The sequence below is a fragment of the Bubalus bubalis genome, chromosome 7 (assembly GCF_019923935.1).
Source record: "Bubalus bubalis isolate 160015118507 breed Murrah chromosome 7, NDDB_SH_1, whole genome shotgun sequence".
Classification (NCBI taxonomy): Eukaryota; Metazoa; Chordata; class Mammalia; order Artiodactyla; family Bovidae; genus Bubalus; species Bubalus bubalis.
In genome coordinates, this window is record NC_059163.1 from 57,419,975 (window position 1) to 57,443,291 (window position 23,317).

Here is a 23,317-nt window from a genome sequence, read left to right on the forward strand (position 1 = left end):
GTGTTCTTGCCTGGGAATCCCAGGGACGGGGGAGCCTAGTGGGCTGCCGTCTACGGGGTCACAGAGTTGGACACGACTAGAGCGACTTAGCAGCAGCAGCAGCACAATGCTGGGCACATAGTAAGTGATGGGTGGATGTGTACTTAGTGTTGGAACTGGAAGGAGCCCTGGGTATCTGGTGCAGCTCCTCCACTGTATAGATTGGGAAATAGAGATTACATTCTTTAGGGGAAAATATTTAAAACCTTTAAGACTGAATCAGTGTGAATTTGGAGACAGGTCTAATCCTCAAATGCAGTACCTATTTTATGTAAGTATTTATCAATGAAGGACTTCCCTGGTGGTCCAATGGCTAAAACTCCACACTCCCAGGGCAGGGGGCCCGGATGTGATCCCTAATCAGGGAATTAGATTCCACATGCCACAACTGAAGATACTGCATGCCACAGCTAAGACCCAGCACAGCCAAAATAAATAAATAAATACTAAAAATAAAAAGTATCTATCAACAAATATAAGCCTGTAGATTTTCAACAGCAAGGCTAAGATGACAGTTTTTTGACAGCCCTTCCTGTGCTTAGCAGGTTACAGAAAAGATTTCGGTAATGGCAGAAAAAAAGTTTCCATTGTAACTACAGTGCTTTGCTTCATTCTTGGACTCAGTTTATTCATTTTTTGTGGACATCTTCACAACAAGGCAAGATGGAGCAGGAAGAGAAGGCAGAGGCTGTGGACCACTAAGGTTTATTGAGTATTTATGGTGAATGTGCAAAGATCTCCAAGACACTTTGCTTTTCTTCAGAAAGCTTACAATCTTGTTGAGAAAAATAGGTCCTATGTGTCCTAAAGTAATAGATCAGTTAGCATTTACTGAATGTTTCCCATCTGCCAGGCACTAAGCAAAGCAAGCAGGCAACCTATCATATGTCATTTGATCCTCATAGCAACTTTCAGATAGATGTTAACTGCAATTTGCAGTTGAATAAGACACAGTTCAGGTATTAAGTAGTGGCTCAGAATCATATAGGACCGAGGTATTGAGTGAGTTAAGAAGAGAGAACTCTCTGCTGAGGTTATAATTTTCAAAGTTGGAGGTTGGCCAGTATCTAGAGCACCCCTTAGGAAAAGGGCCCCCTAATTGTACTTTTGGGGTGGAGACCAGAGATGAAAAATGTCTTGCAGTACCCAGCAACCCTGTACATTAAACAGTGTCTTAACTCTGCAAAGCTTACAAGTACCCTTACCAGATTTTAATGTAGGTGAACAGCTTGCTTGTAGTGATCTAAGCCAGAAATTCTAGGTATAAAGTATTCTTTATGGCTTTAATGTATACTGTATACTCCAGAAGTGTAAACTCCTAATTGAAAGATAATTGTATTAATATTTGTTTGAATTTTCTTAGAATTGTTCAACCCTTTGAAATTGGCATCAGTAACAGAAGTACATGGAGAAGGCAATGGCACCCCACTCCAGTACTCTTGCCTGGAAAGTCCCATGGAGGGAGGAGGAGCCTGGTGGGCTACAGTCCAAGGGGTCACGAAGAGTCGGCCACAACTGAGTGACTTCCCTTTCACTTTTCACTTACATGCATTGGAGAAGGAAATGGCAACCCACTCCAGTGTTCTTGCCTGGAGAATCCCAGGGACGGGGGAGCCTGATGGGCTGCCATCTATGGGGTCGCAGAGTCGGACACGACTGAAGCGACTTAGCAGCAGCAGCAGCAACAGAAGTACATACAGGTTGTATCCAGGATGACAGCACAAAATCACACTTCTGTCTCCGTTTGCATGTGGTGCTGTTGTGCTCACAGTGATTCTTCCCGTAGATTTGAGCATTCCATGACTGGTGGTTTTTTTTTTTTTTTTTTAATGACCTCTTGTGTTGTCAGGCCTGAGATTTTGCTTACTGGAATGTGTCTCTCTCCCTTTATTTCTCCTTTTCTGGAATTTATCTGTGTAAATAGGTTATATTATATATGAATTGCACTTTAAGATAGCAAAGGGGACTTCATAGAATACTTGTTATAGCAAGAGAATGTTAGAGCAAGGATTGCATTGGGCCAGAGTTTCAGGCGGAGAAGGCAATGGCACCCCACTCCAGTATTCTTGCCTGGAAAATCCCAGGGACGGGGGAGCCTGGTGGGCTACAGTCCATGGGGTCTCGAAGAGTCAGACACGACTAAGTGACTTCACTTTCACTTTTCACTTTCATGCATTGGAGAAGGAAATGGCAACCCACTCCGGTGTTCTTGCCTGGAGAATCCCAGGGACGGGGGAGCATGATGGGCTGCCGTCTATGGGGTGGTACAGAGTTGGACACAACTGAAGCGATTTAGCAGTGGCAGCAGCAGCAGCAGAGTTTCAGGAACATACCTGTTTGAAGTTACTGAAGAATTTGAGTAAGTGAGAGGTTCTAGAATCAACTGTGTATGAATGTCAATGGCTGAAAGAACTTGTTTCTGGAGGCCTTTGAATCAGGAGTGATTGTGAACAGAGCGGTGTTTATCTGGCTCTGTGCAGCAGGGGTGGATTTGGGCGGCGGGGGGTTGGGGTGGGTATTAGGAGGGATTAGACTGAGGCCAGGACAGGATTCACGAAACCAGGTGAAGTACTAGGGGTCTAAAGAGTGAGTGCACAGGACAAGAGAGCAAAGTACGTTGAAAGGAATTTGTCAGATTTTTTTTTTTTAATTCTATTTGGGGATAACAGAGTGAAATTCTTTGTCTTTATTTTTTCTTTCTCTTTGGCATCCTTTAAAGTACACAGAAAGTTCTCATCACAAGATAAAAATAAGTTTTGTAACTGTGATGGTGATTGTTGTTAACTGTACTTTGTGATGATCATTTTACAATATATAAAAACATGAAATAATTGTTATGTACCTATAAAAATATAGTTTTATAAGCTATATATTTATATAAAACTATAAAAATATAGTTTTATATCAACTATCAGATGAGATCAGATCAGTCGCTCAGTCGTGTCCGACTCTTCTCTATCCCATGAATTGCAGCACGCCAGGCCTCCCTGTCCATCACCAACTCCCAGAGTTCACTGAGACTCACGTCCATCGAGTCAGTGATGCCATCCAGCCATCTCATCCTCTGTCGTCTCCTTCTCCTCTTGCCCCCAATCCCTCCCAGCATCAGAGTCTTTTCCAATGAGTCAACTCTTCACATGAGGTGGCCAAAGTACTGGAGTTTCAGCTTTAGCATCATTCCTTCCAAAGAAATCCTAGGGCTGATCTCCTTCAGAATGGACTGGTTGGATCTCCTTGCAGTCCAAGGGACTCTCAAGAGTCTTCTCCAACACCACAGTTCAAAAGCATCAATTCTTCGCTGCTCAGCCTTCTTCACAGTTCAACTCTCATATCCATACATGACCACAGGAAAAACCATAGCCTTGACTAAACGAACCTTTGTTGGGAAAGTAATGTCTCTGCTTTTGAATATGCTATCTAGGTTGGTCATAACTTCCCTTCCAAGGAGTAAGCGTCTTTTAATTTCATGGCTGCAGTCACCATCTGTAGTGATTTTGGAGCCCAGAAAAATAAAGTCTGACACTGTTTCCACTGTTTCCCCATCTATTTCCCATGAAGTGATGGGACCAGATGCCATGATCTTCGTTTTCTGAATGTTGAGCTTTAAGCCAACTTTTTCACTCTCCACTTTTCACTTTCACCAAGAGGCTTTTTAGTTCCTCTTCACTTTCTGCCATAAGGGTGGTGTCATCTGCATATCTGAGGTTATTGATATTTCTCCTGGCAATCTTGATTCCAGCTTGTGTTTCTTCCAGTCCAGCATTTCTCATGATGTACTCTGCATATAAGTTAAATAAACAGGGTGACAATATACAGCCTTGACATACTCCTTTTCCTATTTGGAACCAGTCTGTTGTTCCATGTCCAGCTCTAACTGTTGCTTCCTGACCTGCATACACATTTCTCAAGAGGCAGATCAGGTGGTCTGGTATTCCCATCTCTTTCAGAACTTTCCACAGTTTATTGTGATCCACACAGTCAAAGGCTTTGGCATAGTCAATAAAGCAGAAATAGATATTTTTCTGGAACTCTCTTGCTTTTTCCATGATCCAGCAGATGTTGGCAATTTGATCTCTGGTTCCTCTGCCTTTTCTAAAACCAGCTTGAACATCAGGAAGTTCATGGTTCACATATTGCTGAAGCCTGGCTTGGAGAATTTTGAGCATTACTTTACTAGCGTGTGAGATGAGTGCAATTGTGTGGTACTTTGAGCATTCTTTGGCATTGCCTTTCTTTGGGATTGGAATGAAAACAGACCTTTTCCAGTCCTGTGGCCACTGCTGAGTTTTCCAAATTTGCTGGCATATTGAGTGCGGCACTTTCACAGTATCATCTTTCAGGATTTGGAATAGCTCAACTGGAATTCCATCACCTCCACTAGCTTTGTTCGTAGTGATGCTTTCTAAGGCCCACTTGACTTCACATTCCAGGATGTCTGGCTCTAGGTGAGTGATCACACCATCGTGATTATCTGGGTCGTGAAGATCTTTTTTGTACAGTTCTTCTGTGTATTCTTGCCATCTCTTCTTAATATCTTCTGCTCTGTTAGGTCCATACCATCTGTCCTTTATCGAGCCCATCTTTGCATGAAATGTTCCTTTGGTATCTCTGATTTTCTTGAAGAGATCCCTAGTCTTTCCCATTCTGTTGTTTTCCTCTATTTCTTTACATTGATCGCAAAATAAGGCTTTCTTATCTCTTCTTGCTATTCTTTGGAACTCTGCATTCAGATGTTTATATCTTTCCTTTTCTCCTTTGCTTTTCGCTTCTCTTCTTTTCACAGCTATTTGTAAGGCCTCCCCAGACAGCCATTTTGCTTTTTTGCATTTCTTTTCCATGGGGATGGTCTTGATCCCTGTCTCCTGTACAATGTCACGAACCTCATTCCATAGTTCATCAGGCACTCTATCTATCAGATCTAGGCTCTTAAATCTATTTCTCACTTCCACTGTATAATCATAAGGGATTTGATTTAGGTCATACCTGAATGGTCTAGTGGTTTTCCCTACTTTCTTCAATTTAAGTCTGAATTTGGCAATAAGGAGTTCATGGTCTGAGCCACAGTCAGCTCCTGGTCTTGTTTTTGCTGACTGTATAGAGCTTCTCCATCTTTGGTTGCAAAGAATATAATCAATCTGATTTCGGTGTTGACCATCTGGTGATGTCCATGTTAGAGTCTTCTCTTGTATTGTTGGAAGAGGGTGTTTGTTATGACCAGTGCATTTTCTTGGCAAAACTCTATTAGTCTTTGCCCTGCTTCATTCCGTATTCCAAGGCCAAATTTGCCTGTTACTTCAGGTGTTTCTTGACTTTCTACCTTTGCATTCCAGTCCCTTATAATGAATAGGACATCTTTTTTGGGTGTTAGTTCTAAAAGGTCTTGTAGGTCTTCATAGAACCGTTCGAGTTCAGCTTCTTCAGCGTTACTGGTTGGGGCATAGACTTGGATTACTGTGATATTGAATGGTTTGCCTTGGAAACGAGCAGAGGTCATTCTGTCGTTTTTGAGATTGCATCCAAGTACTGCATTTCGGACTCTTTTGTTGTCCATGATGGCCACTCCATTTCTTCTGAGGGATTCCTGCCCGCAGTAGTAGATATAATGGTCATCTGAGTTAAATTCACCCATTCCAGTCCATTTCAGTTCGCTGATTCCTAGAATGTTAACATTCACTCTTGCCATCTCTTGTTTGACCACTTCCAATTTGCCTTGATTCATGGACCTGACATTCCAGGTTCCTATGCAATATTGCTCTTTACAGCATCGGACCTTGCTTCTATCACCAGTCACATCCACAGCTGGGTATTGTTTTTGCTTTGGCTCCATCCCTTCATTCTTTCTGGAGTTTTTTCTCCACTGATCTCCAGTAGCATATTGGGCCCCTACTGACTGGGGAGTTTCTCTTTCAGTATCATATCATTTTGCCTTTTCATACTGTTCATGGGGTTCTCAAGGCAAGAATACTAAAGTGGTTTGCCATTCCCTTCGCCAGTGGACCACATTCTGTCAGATCTCTTCACCATTACGCGCCCATCTTGAATTGCCCCATGGGCATGGCTTAGTTTCATTGAGTTAGACAAGGCTGTGGTCCTAGTGTGATTAGATTGACTAGTTTTCTGTGAGTATGATTTCAGTGTGTCTGCCCTCTGATGCCCTCTTGCAACACCTACCATCTTACTTGGGTTTCTCTTACCTTGGGTGTGGGGTATCTCTTCACGGCTGCTTCAGCAAAGCGCAGCCATTGCTCCTTACCTTCGACGAGGGGTATCTCCTCACCGCTGCCCTTCCTGACCTTCAACGTGGGATAGCTCCTCTAGGCCCTCCTGTGCCCCAGGCAGCCATAGCTCCTTGGACGTGGGGTTGGTCCTCCCGGCCACCGCCCCTGGCCTGGGGCGTGGAGTTGCTCCACCTGGCCACTGCCCTTGGCCTCCTGCGTGGGGGCATGGGGTAGCTCCTCCTGCCCGCAGCCCCTGGCCTCCGGCTTAGGGGCGTGGGGTAGTTCCTCCCGGCCGCCGCCCTTGGCCTCGGGCCTGGGGCGTGGGGTAAGTCCTCTCGTCGCTGCCCCTGACCTCGGACGCGGGGTAACTCCTCTCAGCCGCCCCCGCTGACCTCGGACGCGGGATAGCTCCTCTCTGCCGTTCCTGCGCCATCGCAGTCTGGTACTCTCGGCCGCTGCCCCTGACCTCAGACGTGGGGTAACTCCTCTTGGCCGCTGCCCTTCGGGCATGGGTCCTCCCGGCTTCTGCCCCTGACCTCGGACGTGGGGTGGCTCCTCTTGGCCGCGCTTAGCGGCCCCGTCGCAGCCGCCTCTGTGTTCCTCACCATCTCCCGGAGTTTGCCCAAGTTCATGTTCATTGCATCAGTGATGCCATCCAACCATCTCATCCTCTGTCGCCCTCTCTTCCTTCTGTCTTCAGTCTTTCCCAGCATCAGGGTCTTTTCCAATGAGCTGGCTCTTCACATCAGGTGGCCAAAGTAGTAGAGCTTCAGCTATCAGACCTTCCAATGAGTATTCAGGGTTGATTTCCTTTACGATTCACTGGTTTAATCTCCTTGCTGTCTAAGGGACTCTCAAGAGTCTTCTCCAGCACTCTTCAAATTATTTACCCTCTTTAGGGAAAAAAGATAAAAATAAAAATTAAATGTCATGTGTTAAGTGTAATAATAGAAGTTTGTAGAAAGTTTAGTGGTGGGGTAATAGTGATGAAACAAGTAGATAATTCAAAAGACATATTATTAAGGATGTAATACTTGAGCTGGATCTAAGTGGATAAGCACTTGTGAGTTTTCGTTTCAGTTCAGTCACTCAGTCGTGTCCGACTCTTTGTGACCCCATGGACTGCAGCACACCAGGCCTCCCTGTCCATCACCAACTCCCGGAGTTTACTCAAAACTCATGTCCATTGAGTTGGTGATGCCATCCAACCATCTCATCCTGTGTCGTCCCCTTCTCCTCCTGCCTTCAATCTTTCCCAGCATCAGGTCTTTTCAAATGAGTTAGTTCTTCAAATCAGTTTTTGTTTATTCCTTGGTAAAAGAGGAGTCAACATACAACTTTAGCTTACTAAAGAATAATTTCTCATTCTTGTAGTCAGAGGTTTAGGCTGTGAGGCAGCGGTTTTGTACCAGACTGCTGAATGCTGGCTGTGGACCTCAAAGAAGGTGGTGGTGGTAGGCAGTACCCACCCTACACACAGCTCTCTCTTCCTTCAGACTAGGGGTGGCAACTTGCTCTTATAAGCCCTGGCGTCTGTATTATCCCTTATGGTTTTCCTACCCTGTCAACTTTTTTTTTTTTTAATAGTCCCTTAATTAAATCCTCAAAATACTCGATTTGAATGTTCTCTGTTTCCAGTTTGAAACCTGTTGGGGACAATGTGAAATTACATATTGAAAAAAGATAAAACATACAATAAAAATAAGGAAAAAAGTCTTTTTATTCTAAATTGCAAACACAATATTACAAATAAAAAAAATAGCAAGGCAAATGGAACACATAAGGACCTGATTATAGTGAGGTAATTTACTGTAGCATTCTTGGTCAGGGGTATCATACTGGCAAAAATAAAGGCCTTGAGGATTGGATTGTTATCATATAAAACCTTGAATTAACATATATGTGTATAATTCTGAATTCTTACACTTATGTCCAGTGGATAGGGGAAGTACGTAGCGTCTTATACTGAACCAAAGTCCCAGGGGGCATTTAGTTTATAGTTCACTTCTTTGTTTACTAGGGCTTTCATGATTTCCACTTTGGCTGCTTCTCTGTGGTCCTCTTGGAGATTTATTGAGCTCCAATGGCATTGCCACAGGCACGCGAGCATTATGGATTTTCACTAATGGTACACATGAAATGCTGCTGGAAAGAAAACTTGGTGCCAGATTGATTCTAGTTGCTAGTTTTAGTATGTATTATCCTTAAAATACTCCTTTTGCCCCAACACAGGGGAATATTTTAAGGATAATACACAGTAAAATATGCAAATTTTCAGTTTCTGTTCAAGTCTTTTCAGGATACTTCTGTAAATAAGCCTTTTCTTAGCTTCCTTTCTACTTTATGGACGTTCATTATCTTGATAGTTATCACCTCACATCTGCTTTGCTTATATCTGAAGGTATATTGAAGACAAAAACTAAAAAAAGGAAAAGTGAATTGTGAAATACTTTTAAAAGAGAAAGATATAGGGCAGAAGCAAAGGTGCGTGGAGGAAACATCTCTTGCTGTTTCAGGACAGTTTAAATTAAGCCCACCCTTTTAATTATACCAGAGTAATGAGCCTTACCCGTGATATGTGAAAATATAATTTAAAAATGTATGGTGGGCTGGTAAACCAGGTTGTCAGGTCATTATCTGAATCATAAAGTTGGAAGGTAGTGCCTATTAAAGGTTACTAGTTTGGAAAGGTTAGATTAGAATTTAGTCTTTGCAAATATAGTTTCTCAACTTGAATAATGCTATAGAAAACCACTAACATTTGACTCATTTTTTTTTAAACATTTTATGGAAGAGTGGTAAGCATACAGAAATGTGCACATAAGGGTACATCTTGATAAATTTTCACATCCCTATCAAGAAAGTATATCATCATTGCAACGTCCTAGGGGCTACTTTTTTGCTTCTTCCCCTTTCCTGCCCTGCAGGGCAAACTACTATCTTGACATAGAAACGCTTTTCCTGTTTTTGTACTTTATATAAATGAAATCATGCAGTATCCATATTTGAATATCCACATCCACTAATATAATGGATTATTATTCTAATTGACATTCCTGATACCAACTCACTGAAAACAAGGTCTGTTTTCAGTTTTCCTTATTATGTATCTAATTTGGTAAACTGGCAGTTTACCAGTGTGTCTAGTTCTTCATTATTCCTTTAAGACATTTTCTATGTAAATACAAGTGTGTATGTGTGTGTGTGCATGTATCTATGTAAACGTAAGTATGTACATGTGTGTATACACACATGTATGTATATATATGTTTTTAAAATTTTTATTCAAATTCAATCATGCATATTATTTACTTCTTTGTGATACTTCTTAAAGCCCTTTTTGTATCATCTGACGTAGATTCAATTCATTTTATTTAGAGGGGGCAGGAACGGCAGCACGGTATTCCACTGAATGGCTGTATCATAATTTAATGAGGAAGTTATCCACTGATGAACAGCTAGGTTGTTACTGATCCTTTCCATTTAGAATAATAGAGTCTATGTAAGTTTATTTGTAAAATAAATTCTTAGGAAAAGAATTGCTGGGCAAGAAGGCCCATGCATTTTAAATTTGCTCACGTATTTCTAAAAGGCCCTCCATAGAGTTTTGCCAGTTTTTACTCCCACCAGCAGGAACTGAAAATTCCTATTTTCAATGTCCGTGCCTTAGATTATTTGTTATCGAGCCTGTTAATTTTTGCAGTCTGCTATAGGAAAAGTAAAAACTCATTTACATTTGCATTTTCTTCAGTTTTAAGTGATGTTAGTTATTTATATTTACTGGACATTTGTGTTTCTCTTAAGATTTGTTTCTGTCCTTTTCCCATTTTCCTTCAGGTCTGTTTATATTTTTCTTAATAATTTCAAAGAATTCTTTCTATATAAAGAAAACTTACCTTTTTATGTCATCTATAGTATGATCTTTTTTTTAAATTGAGGTATAGTTGATTTACAATGTTGAGTTTCAGGTATACAGCAAAGTAAAGTGATTCAGATAAATATATGTATATATATTCTTCTTAGATTCTTTTCCATTATAATTTCAAGATATTGAGTATAGTTCTCTGTGTTACATAGTAGGTGTTGTTGGTTATCTTTTATACATAGTACTGTGTATCTGTTAATCCCAAACTCCTAATTTATATAGTACTATGTGTCTGTTAATCCCAGACTTGCTGACCTTCCCACTTTGGTAACCATAAGTTTGTTTTCCTTGTCAGAGAATCTGATTCTGTTTTGTAAATAAATTCATTTGTAATGATTTTTTTTCAGGTTTTTTTTTTCCTTTGTTGTGTTTATAGCCCTTTTTACCCCTTTAACAGAAGGTTTAAATTTTTATGTGGTGAAATTTGCCAGTTTTTCTTTATTGGCTTCTGAATGGTGTGTTCTTAATGAGAAAAATCATTGGAAACTTGAGAAAGATAACTTAAACCTGGCATGGAAAAACAAATCTCAAGAAATGTTTGTGGTTTCTCAAGAAATAAATGTGGTTAAGCAGGAACTCAAATTTTAGTCAAAAGTCAACTATAAGTAAACCAAATCTGGACATTGTCTGTTAAGATTTGTTTAACATTTTTAACAGCTTTTAGAAGAATTTTCAATGCTATGTTTTTTTCCTTTAATTCTTTGTTATTTGGGGTTTTGATTTCTCAAATGATCCTTCTTTTCAGATTTCAAATTATAAGCTGTTTCCTGCACCATTGCTGACGTGCAGAGACCCATGTCAGAAGTCCTTCCAGGTCAGACACTTTCACATGTTTCAATGCATTGTACTAGTTGAGTATTAAGACTTCAGCATATATATATATACTAGATAATTGTTTTGACGTTAAACTTATGATTTGCTACAATAGCATGTTTTCTGCTTTTTATTGTTTGTCACTAATGTACTAGAAAAGTGGATCTTTACAATAAGATAGAAGAATTAATTGGACTTAACTGCATTCATCTATCATTTACATGATCCTACTAATACTGTATTGTGAAAATATTTTAATCGACTATAACAGAAAATTAAAACTCTGTCAGATTTTGCCATCTACTGTTGCACATTATAGCCTGTTACCTGTTAAATATGAACAAAGGAGATATTGGTGGTGAGTCTCCATAAATAGCCTCTTAGGCATTGTGGGATTTGCCTATAATAGGCTCCCAGTTCAGTATTCTAATGCTGATTAATTTCAGGCCTTAAGAATACCAACCTAATTTTATTGTATGCCCCTTTCTTTGTGTCATAATGGATGCTAGTCTACATACAATGTGATATGAATTTACTTCTTAGCCTCACAGTAATATAATAAAAATAGTGATCACAGTGACATTTTGAATTAAATGTAATGTAGAATTGCAAGTGGCAGATCTGGGTAGATTCTTTGTTAGGACACCTACCACTCAGCAGGTTGCTTTTAAGTAAGTGTCCCTGAATTCAAAAGTTAAACTCAGAAAGAATGTCCAAGTCCTTTTCTCCTTTATATAACAGTGTATGTTACATCTTCACAGAGAGAGAAAATAAAACACAATAAAATAAACACTAAGCTCAGCAGAGGTCGATGAGGGACAGGAAATATCCTTTTATTAAAAACACCTAAAAACAATATGACTAACCTAAATTCATACAAGAAAATCAGGAACTTAGAGGCAATTTTCAGAGGCCAATTTAGAGACAGAGTGTAGATTTTCTTTGTAAATACATATTTGAATAAGTATGTTCATTTTGCAGAATCAAAACAAATACATATGTCCTTTAGAAAAATGCATGTTAAGTATTGAGATAAATTCCTTCTAGGAATTCTTCAGTATTTAAAGTCTTTTATTACACTGTAAGATAGACTCAATATGGAAATGTAAGAATAAAGCTGGCAAATAATATATAAATGATGTGTTTTCTGATTTCCTCTGAGTAGAGGTAAGCTAATCAAATAACTTATAGAAATTTCTTATGTCACTATATTTTGCTATACCAATTATGTACATTTCCTGTTGTTAGATTGCTTTATTCATTAGTAGTTATATAAGAGATAATGAAACCTTTATCCAGCATGGCTTTTAATAACAGCTACTGCTGTCATGCATTTGGTGTAGGACATAACACATTTTATAAGGAGAACAGCATTTTGGTTTCAGTGGAGTATCATTCCAGCCATTTTTTTACCTGAAAATACAGTAGCAGCTAGTGGAGAGCATGGGATAAGGCTTGGTTTCAGTCTCCTTTTCCAACTCTGAGGAGCTGTGACTACCAGGAGCCTTTTAAAAAAAAAAAAAAAAACAGAATATATACCTTATATGCCTAGAAAATTCCTGCTGAACCTTCAACATTCAGCGCAGAAGTCCCTTGTGAGGAGGTCTCAGCCTGTGGCATAGTCGGGTCATTACCCTATTCCAAGGATTCTGCCATTGTTTCATGTTTTTTTCTCTTTTGGGATTGACTTGTCACTTGCTCAAGAAAACCTGTGACCTTATTTTAGCTTACCTTTTTTTCTTCCATCTACACCAGCTTGACCACTGATTATATTCATCAAACTCCACCATATAACTCTAAGCTATATTTTTAAAAATACAGTCATCTTCAGAAAAAAACATTATTTAAAAGAAGATGAAATGATGAAAAGAGGTTAGAAATTGAGCAAAGAAAATGTGCTTGGTACAAGCATATGATTTCCCAAGGTGACGACATCTGCCAGGCTTGATGTTGGAATGCCTGGGTTTCCCCTGCTTGGAGTGCCTTTCTTTTCCTTGTCACTGGTGGACTCCTACGTAGGTATCCTTCAAGACCCAACTCAGCTGTTACTTTCATGAAAGTCTTCCCTGCACCTCTCTCCACATCCCTAATAACTTCTGCTTGTAAGCCCCTCTGCCTGCTCTAACCATTGGGAGGTGGGTTAATAACTTCTCCTTCCCACTGCCCTGTCTGGCCAAGTTTCTTAAGGGAAAGCTTTTGGTACATCTCTCTTGGCTTTCCTCAGATTCACTTGGGCTGTTGAACAGAGTGAGCCCTCAGACAGTTTAGTTGAATAGGGCATGGGAAACCCTTGCCCTATTTAGGTGGGTCAGAGCTGCAGGTTGAAATCACCCCTTTATCTCAGTGCCTGGGGAAGGTGCCCCGTGAACCAACTGTGTGAGGTTGTCCTCCCAGTTTAAAAATGTCCAGGGTTCTAATCCTGTGATCTCTCTGACCGAGGAACCCTAGCTGCTTCCCAACAACCTTTGCCTTCTTTGTTCATAGAGAACTTCTTATCATTTTTGCCACATTGAGAGTTTACTTTTATGAGTAATTTCAGGAACCAGCTTTATTTTGCCTCTCCTTCCTAAAAGGAAAAAAAAATCTGAGTTTACTTCATTTCCTTAATACTTTGAGGTCTAGTTCAAAAGGCAACATTCCTCAGGGTAGAAGTTTTGCTGTTAACCCCTCAGTGGAAATAAAATTGTATAGCAGAAAACAAAAATGAAGAAGATGTGAAGTCTCATTTAGAAATTGGGCAGACATTGGGCTTCCCCGGGCCCATTTGTCAATTTCCAGTTTTGTAAGCTTGTGACAGGAGCAGGGGAAGAGCAGTAGGTTATTGAAGAGACACATTTCCTGCCATTACTGACAAGTTTTCTTCGACAGGAGGCTAGAGGTCTCAGCAAAGAGAAGTGGGGAGGGTGAGTTTAACTATGGGCTCCAGCACGGGTTTATATTAGGATGTCATCTGAGTTACAGGGGTTGCATCTCAGTGCTGGGATCTTTGTGACTGAGGGTTCGAGGAAAGCTTTGTTAGCCATGAAATTAAAGTGACCCTGGCTTACCTAATTTTGGTTAGGCTTCATAAAAAATACTCTGTGCATTATATTAACTTAAGCTGAAAATCTTTTTCTCTAAAAGAGAAAAGAGCATGCTTCTCTTCTGATTATTCCAGAAAAAGTCTTAGGATCCTTGTTCAGTTGCTCAGTCATGTCCAACTCTTTGTAACTCTGTGGACTGCAGCACACCAGGCTTCCCTGTCCTTCACTACCTTCCGGAGTTTGCTCAGATTTATGTCCATTGAGCCGATGATGCCATCCAACCATCTCATCCTCTGTCGCCCCCTTCTTCTCTTGCCTTCAGTCTTTCCAAGCATCCAGGTCTTTTCCAGTGAGTTGGCTCTTCGCATCCGGTGGCCAAAGTATTGGAGCTTCAGCTACAGCATCAGTTCTTAATAAATATTCAGGGTTGATTTCCTTTAGGATTGACTGGTTTGACCTCCTTGCTGTCCAAGGGACTCTCAAGAGTCTTCTCCAGCATTCCAGTTCAAAGGCATGCTTTTCCTTGAATCAGTCACCATAGCCATGGGGATTTGCTACTCTGATCGGCTGTGCTTGGGCCAGGGACCTCATGAATCAAGGGTAGGGTCATCTCTGCCTGAACATGGGGGCTGGATCTCTAGAATGTAAGCTCCATGAGACCAGATATTTTTGTCAGTTTTGTTCACTTCTGTCTCCTCAACAGTTAGAATGGTGTCTGTGACTAGTGCATGAAAAAATACCTGTCGAATGAATGAATGAGCATGGAGGACGGCTGATTCTTAAGAAAAAATGTGAAACTTTTATTAGAAAAGGAGGAAGTATTTGTCAGGCCGTAGTAGTTTGTCCATCGTGCAGGAGGGTGACGGCAGTGGTGATGTGAGTGCTTTTCCCCTCTTAGTTCTGAACATAGACCTGGCTCTGCTACAGGAATCCATCCTCTTGAATTGATGTTGAATCTTTGTGAGTTATGCTCAAAACAGCATGATGAATAGATGTGGAAGTGATGGCAATATCATGGATCTCATTCACCTTCCCCCGGGTTCGATCCCTGGATCGGGAAGATCCCCTGGAGAAGGAAATGGCAACCCACTCCAATATTCTTGCCTGGAAAACCCCATGGACAGAAGAGTCTGGCAGGTTCCAGGCCATAGGGTCACGAAGAGTCGGACACGACTGAGCAACTAACACTAACACACACATTCACCTTCCAGACTAATTGAATCAGATATCTGGAGTGTCTTTGGGGGTGGGCCTAGGCTTCTGTACTTTTTAAAAGCTCCCCAAAGTGTGAGTGCAGCTAGCATTGGAGCGGCTCCTTGTTCCTGTCATGCCTATTGCCTTATCTGTCAGGGACCTCTGACCCCTTAGCCTTTTCCCCCAGCTCTTCACCCTCCTCCTGGCTCCATCTCTTGCCCCCCACCCCAGACCAGATCCTGGAGTGCATTCCTCACTGTTCACATCTGACACCTTAATCGTGTCCCTCTCTGCGTCTATTTCTTTCCTATTTAAAAATCCCATTCCATAGGTTGCCTTTTCATTTGCTTGATAAGTTTTTGTTTTTCTGAGCAGAAACTTTTTTGATGTAGTCCCACTTGTTCACTTTTGCTTTTGGTGTCAAACGCAAAAGACCGTTGCCGAGATCTGTGTCAAGGGGCTCACCCTGCTATATTTTCTTTGATGACTTTTATGACTCCAGGCCTCAATTTCAAGTCTTTAGTCCACTTTGAGTTAATTTTTGTGTATCATATGAGATAGTGTTCTACGTTCATGCTTTCACATGTAGCTGTCCAGTTTTCCCCAGCACCTTTATTGAAGAGACTGACTTTTCCCCACTGTATATTCTTGGTTCCTTTGTCATAGATTAGTTGACCGTATATGTGTGGACTTGTTTCTAGGCTCTCTATTCTGTTCCACTGAGCTATGTGTCTGTTTTTATGCCACCAGCCTTCTTTTATTTGTGTATTTATTTTGAAATTGCTTATTCTGTTTTTCTCTGTTGTGACTGTTTCGAAACTTTGTCCCTCTCCTCATGTTCCCCCTAGACTGCTTCCCTCTGGGAAAGACTATCTTTACGGAGAAACTGAGGTTCTCAGTTTCGCTTTTCTTTGGATTTGTGTCACCACAGTGACGTATGTGCCTGACCCTGGCCTGGCTCCCGCTCCCCCCTCCTCACGTCTTGGATGAGGCTGACATTTCCACATCTGTTCTGCGGGTCCCCCCAGCGTGGTCTGTCCCTCTGTTGTGTTTCTTCTTTTCCCCTCTGTGCCAGCTTCAGCTTTCCCGGCCTATAAAAAAAGGAAACGAGGCTTGGACTCTCACCATAAAGAACAAAAGTTCCTTGCCATATCCCCAGATCACCCTCCAGCCGTTCTTCTCACTCCTTCTGCTTGTTTGCTAGTGAAGTTCCTTAAAGGTCACTCCCTGCCCAACTCTGCCATCCTCCTGAAGCGGATATAACAGGAGACGCCACTGTCCTTATGATCACTCAGTGCACTTGGCTCTTTTCAGTTCCTATCTCTAAATCCGGGTGGCTTATGGAGACCTCACTGTACACCCTGGTCATGAGATGAGTGACCAGAGCTGGCCCTATAGCAGTGTGACTACCTCCCTATACCCACCTCATCCTCTCCCTACTGTCTTTTTTCTTCATATTGGAAAATAGTTGTTTGTAATGTTGTGTTACTTTCTGCTATACAGCAAAGTGACTCAGTTATACATATATCCACTCTTTTTTAGATTTCCTCCCCATGTAAGTCACCACAAATCACTGAGTAGTGTCCCCTGTGCTATACAGATTGACACATGTACTCTCCCTACTGTCTTGACCGGACTGTTCCAGTAGCCTTCCAGCGAGCGTCCTTGCCAAGGCTTTGTTCTCCTCAGGTAAATAGTAGAGTCAGTCTCTAACACCAGATAGAAGAACATGAAGATGGAGCCAACCTCCCTCTCTAGTTAGGGAGACACCCTCTGTCTACCTTATTATGCTCTTTCCCTGACAACCACTGATGTTTTAATGCCAAATTTTCATTGCTTCTGTATTGCCTTTTATCGGAGTAATCTCCGTCTTGGAGAATATGTTTGAGGAAAGAAAAGAACAAAACCCTAGTGCACACACACATTTGAGCCTCATTCCTTCTTCTTGCAGCTGTTGAAGTGCCTCAGGGTCAAGCCCATCTCTTGGAGCAGGTCTTCCAGGACTCTCTGCCCGATCCCTCCCCCTCTCTCTTTACCGCCTTTCCTCTCATGTCTTGATTTGCTCAGATTCCCCAGATGGTAATCCACGCTCTCTTACCTGCAGCTCCTCTCCAATGTGAAGTGAGAAGATCACTTACCACTTTGTACCCTGATTGCTTTCTGTCACTTTGTGTGTGTGTGTGTGTCTGAGGCTGAAAGCGCTTAGCAGGTGGGACCTTATGTGTCTTGGTTTCCGCATTCCCAGCCACAGCACCAGGCAAGAACGTGTTCAGTACATGATGGCCGGAGGTGTGGTGGCCAGAGACAGAAGAGTGCGGCACAGGAGGGAGCTATGAGATATTAGTCATCCCTGGTGTATGTTGAGCTCTTACAGTACGTCAGGCCTTAGGTTCAGTGCTTGACAGCTGTCTCTCTCAGTCCTCAGCAAAGCTCAGTGATGTACAGATGCTATTAAGCATTATCCTGGTAAAGAAATGAAGAGTTTAAGCAACTTTTCTGTTATGTCAAGGAGATTGGACTTAACTCATAGGCTTTTTTGACCATAAAGAAAATAACTAAATTTTAGAAGATTTAAAAAGACATTATAAGATTTTCTTTCCTTTAAAAAAAGAATCACATACCTCCTTTCTCTTAATCTGAGGATTTTCTTCTGTAATTAAACTCCTGTAAACTCGGCTTCTTTACCCCTTCTTGTTAGTCTGTTTGCTCCCTGTGTCTCTGCAGCAAGACCATTTTTGTACAACTCAGATCAAACGCCTGATTAATCTAGGGGCCTGACAGCAGGCAGCTTAGTGCTCTGTCACTTGGATTAAAAGGCTGAAGATCACTCGTATTTATTGTTTATGCACTGTGCTAACCTCCTAGCGCCATTTCGCATTTTAATCCTTACAACAGCCAAGTACTATTATCGTCCCCATTTTTCAGACAAGGAGACTGAGAGCCTGATGTCCTGGAACACTTAACCAGGAATTAGCATGGAGCAGGCTTATGCCTCGTGTCTTTGACCTGAGTTCTGTGCAGTCATCCTCATGGGCACTGCCTCCCCCCTTTTGGGAGCCTCCTTTCTGCTGCCTTGGCCTTTCTAGGAAGTTGCTCATCTCTACCCGCTTCAGGACCCTGTGAACCCAAAGGACTTGCTGGCTGATGTATTAACATCTAGGGACAACTGTGTACTTCGTAGGATTAACTGACTGCCTTAGTTCTAGATCTGAACCTTTTATTTTGCTTTCAGATGATACTATCATTTAATATTTAAAACACACACCTGAATTGTATTCAGGCTTTGATCTATAAAAACGGCATCTGCAGAGCTATTTTTGGTCCTGTTGTTCTAACTTAACCCTCCCAAATTTTGCGTTTGTGATTTCTAGCAAGCAGAAGAGTTACAGTGGGCTAGAAGGGGTGGTAGGATCCAAAAGGCTGGTGAAAACGTGGCTCAGAGGTTTTATCTGTCACATCCAAGATATAAAAGCTACTTAAGTATTAAATCACCTAAAAATTTTGATGGTATTCTTTGTGAAAGTGTTTATGGTTATAAACAAAGTAAATAAAAATTTCTCCCTAAAAACATTGCTAGAATATAGTATCTTAACGTCATAAAACAGCCTCATAAAAATTTTTTTTGTCACACCTTCTTAAAAGCCAGCAGATTGCCAGCTTTCTCATAATAATGTCACTCCAAATACCCGAGTCTGAATATAATTTTCTCTCCTGTCCTATGTTATGGGTATTATGTCTCAGGGAAAACTTCGTGTGGGTTCACGGTGGACCCTTTTCATACCAAATGCTGCTCTAAAGTGAGGTTGAATTATATATTAAAACATGTTTTCTGTAGAACGGTAGTACTAGCCAAAGCAGTATAAAGAATTTTTTAAAAATTCAGTTGTCAGTATTGTTTAAAAGATCCTAGACCCTAGATCCTCAGTGAAGCCCAGGTGCTGAGACAGGTGTGGGTAAGCAGGAATCCTCTGGGCTCCAGCCCTCGCTATCTCTGTGGGCCACATGGTCATTCTGCTGTAAATATGGACGAGGCTTGGAGGGTACAGATGTTGCCTAGCTTCAGAGAAGCACACAAGGCTCAAGTGGTGACTCTTCTAAAATATCCCATCCTGAGTGTTGGACGATGGACAGAGATGTTGCTAAGCTCCCAAAATGGAGAACATTCTTACCTTCCTCCCCTGCAGAGGCCTCTGTTTTGCTTGATGGAGAAGGAGGGGTTTGTCATAGTACAATTTCAGGAATGTTAGGAGCTGTGCTTTGGTTCATCTACTCCTGATACAGAGGAGCCCTTGGAGGTCTCTGGAGGGCAAGGGATCAGATAAGAAAGAAGTCATTCGTCATAGGCTGAGAAATCTGAAACTTTAGGAATTCCCCCTGATGAAGTTTTTCCTTTCTAGTTTGAGGAATCTTTCTCTCTTCCTAGCAAGAGACACATGGAACAAATCACTGATGGTGTGAACAATATTTGAGATAAATGTAACTGCCAGACAGTTTTCCAGGAGTTCTGCAAGGGCACGTGGTGCCTGCAAACTGCTGAGTGTGTGTTTTAATTCAGTGGAATATATTCAGACTCCTTTGGGGGCTCTAACATGTCTGTAGCCTCGGGCTCAATGCTGCGTTATTATAAATTGTTTTATGTGTATGTTCTTGAGTAATTAAGCCGTTTCTCCAGAATTTATGGTTAGTGCACACAGTAAGCCCAGGTCAGAAATGTTCACAAAACTATCAAACTGTAATGGAGGTATGGTTTTTCCTGGCATTCAGAACACGATTTCTAAATATGGTGGAGAAAAATTACCTTGGATACGTGGTGCCTTACTGAACAGTGACCTTTCAGGTTAATTAAGAATACTGGAGCCCCAGAGGCTTTCTGAGCAACCTTTTTTGTTGCCTGAGGTAACGACAAAATAGAAATGTAGTGTAAATGTTTAGAAAGCAGATGATTTTCAAGGTTGTGAAAAAATGAAGACCAGCTGTGGGAAGAAAGTGCTTTTATATGAATTCAAAAGAGAGATACATTTTTATTCTAAGTAAAATTTGAAACCTCAGACCACCACGCTTTTCTATAAACTGGCTTTTGTGTGTCCACGTTAAGCCTTTTATTTGCTCCTGGTTAATGTATGAGCACACAGTGAAAAGAGAGGGGAAGATGGGTCAGTTCTACAAAACTGCAATGGAAGCATTGATCCTTTCAATTTTCTGTGTAGAAATGTTTGCTCACTCCGTACGCTAAGTCATTTGATCATGCCAGGCATCTAATGACCGGCTTTCTTCTTTTTTCCCAGCTGACTCAGGTGTAGACACTTTGGCAGTGTTTATGGCCAGCAGCGGAACCACAGACGTCACGAATCGGAACAGCCCAGTCACACCACCAAACACCCTCAATCTCCGGTCCTCCCACAATGAACTATTGAACGCCGAAATAAAACACACAGAAACCAAGAATAGCACACCCCCTAAATGCAGGAAAAAATATGCACTAACTAACATCCAGGCGGCCATGGGCCTCTCGGATCCAGCCGCACAGCCCCTGCTGGGAAATGGCTCTGCCAACATCAAGCTGGTGAAAAACGGGGAGAACCAGCTCCGGAAGGCCGCAGAACAAGGGCAGCAGGACCCCAACAGGAACGTCAGCCCCACCGCAGTCATCAACATCACTTCTGAGAAGTTAGAGGGTAAAGAGCCCCACCCTCGGGACTCCCCGGACTGTGAGATTTTACCCTCCCAGCCCCGGAGAACCAAGAGCTTCCTGAACTACTATGCAGACCTGGAGACCTCCAGCAGGGAACTCGAGCAGAACGTGGGCAACCAGCTTGGGGCTGTGGGAGAGAAGGCCCAGCCAGGCCAGGCCTCCCCCACTGTTGGGAACAGCGATGTGCTGCTGCAGAAACCAAACAAGCCCCAGTCTAGCCCCGAGGAGGGCCACATAGCCACAGTATCATCCAGCCCAGAGACCAAGAAGGATCATCCTAAAACAGGGGCCAAAACCGATTGTGCACTCCACCGGATCCAGAACCTGGCGCCAAGCGATGAGGAGTCCAGCTGGACCACACTGTCCCAAGACAGCGCCTCCCCCAGCTCCCCGGACGAGACAGGTACCTGGGAGAGGTGTAGCCTGCAGTGGCACTTTCCCTTCTTGATGGAATTAATCTCTGCAATGACCCCCCCTCCCCCCAAATTTTCATTTGCAGGTGGAGAAGAACTTGAGCCTCTTAGGGCAAAATTGGGCAATTTATGTGAAAAGTACTCAGCATTTTCATTTTGATTCAAACAAGTTGTTTGTCCTGGGAAGCATTTTTATAAAAGAAATAAGTCCCTGGTGTTAAATACAGTAAAACATCACTTATTTGGAGATTATACTGCCAGTGGTTAGGTGAACCGTTTCTACATAGTATCTCGAAACACTGGGTTTTGTAAGGAAAATAATAAGACAGTTGCCAGGGGTGGATGCAACCTGAGAAAGAGAACAACTGTTTTTAAAGTTCTCAGAAAAACATGTTTATGCTCAAGCTAATGAAAAGTTTAAAGGTTAAGAAGTTGAAAGTCTATTCATTAAAGACATGTCCTTTTTGACCTTTACTAGGAAATATGTTGTTAGCCTTGTGCAAGTGATATTTGAAAGTGAGAAAGTGGTGTTTCTTTTAATGTATTTTCAGAAGTTTTGGATTTTAACTAGTCTAGTTGAGACCAGTCTTTCTTGACTTTTGTCTATATTTGTAATATCTTTGGATTTTTCACAGAACTGAAAATTGTCACAGAAATGAGCAGGGTCCTAAAACTGAGCTACTTTTTATCTCATCTTCTCATAGTCCCCTTTTTACTGATCATAAGGTTAAAAGATTGGAGAACTGAACTGTATCTGAATTCACTGTAAACAAGCACTCACAAAGGCTTCTTTCTTTACCCTAACCCTGCATCCAGTGGTTCCCAGGGCTGTGTTAATGTGATACAGATGTTACAGATAGAACCACCAGGGAAGGAAATGACATTTTCCCAACCTATAAGGCAGAGAAGTTACAAGGACTACAGATAGGAAAAGAGAAGGAGAAAATAAGACATTACCTTGTTGAAAAAAAGAAAAAAAGGCTTTTTGAAGTGCCCTTTAAAATCACAGTGCTTTACATGATTTCATCAGCTTCCTGTTGCTGGATATGTGGCAGTAGGGAGGTTGAGATGAGCCCATTTCATCTCATAAACGTCTGGGCCTGCACATTATTGGAATTATAATTATGTTTAGTAATGTCACTGAGTTCACAACTCTCTATTACTTTTTACGTTTAGAGAATTCATATCCTGTAGCCGATGGAAACTGTCACCTGCCAATGTCTGAATCTATATAAATGACTCCTTGAGTATCTCACGTTCAAACTTGCCCTCGTGTGTTCAGCGCCCTCTGCTGAGGCCACACTGCGTTCCTCAGGTCATGGCAGCCTTTCTGCTGCTCTTCTGAGCACAGCGCTCCTGTTGTATTTACACTTTAAATCTTCCTGAAATGTATTAGGTAAAGTCTCCCCTGTTCCTCAATCTGTTTGCCTTTTTTCCAATGAAAACCACTACTTTTTTTTTTTAAGCATTTTTTTTCAGGAGCCATTTTAGACATATACCCACATTTATAATAAACTTTAAAATTTCCCCCTATTTCATAATATTTTTAAAGAGTTTTTACCTTTTTGAGATACATACTAGAATATCGTAGAATAATATATAGTGTAATATATTCTTATTGAAATAATACGTGTATGCCATTTGTCCATAAGCTAATCTTTGTTAAAGGTAGGTACATAAAGCTTTATTACTATGTTCTCTCTACTTTTGTGTGCTTAAATTTTTCCATGGTAAAAAATTTTAAAAATGATTGACATTATTTTATGAATGCTTCACTTTTTCCACTGAAGTATGTATTTTGCAGATCAGTTCATAACAGGATAGCAGTGTTCTACCTCAGGCTAAGTTTAAATGTTAAGCATGCTGTTCCATCCTCTTAAAACTCCATGGTTTAACAATTCTCCTGATGCTGAGTGTTTACGGTAGTTCTATCCCCAACCCCTTTGCTTATTGAATGCTGGTGTCAGTAAGGGCTGGCAGAGAGTACAGAGTTTAAACTG

At 41.5% G+C, this 23,317-nt stretch overlaps 1 protein-coding gene across 17 annotated transcripts in view; it reads left to right on the forward strand.

Moving 5' to 3' along the window:
• APBB2 (amyloid beta precursor protein binding family B member 2) overlaps nt 1-23,317 on the forward strand; it is a 377,673-nt gene that overhangs the window by 162,849 nt on the left and 191,507 nt on the right. For 13 of the 17 annotated variants that reach the window (XM_044945932.2, XM_044945931.2, XM_044945935.2 and 10 more), the window contains one exon: nt 20,498-21,307. In XM_044945932.2, the coding sequence (XP_044801867.2) occupies nt 20,498-21,307 (810 nt within the window). Of the gene's footprint in view, nt 1-10,927; nt 10,997-20,497; nt 21,308-23,317 lie in introns of all 17 variants that reach the window. The other 4 variants (XM_044945943.2, XM_044945941.2, XM_044945942.2 and 1 more) reach the window with 1 other exon arrangement.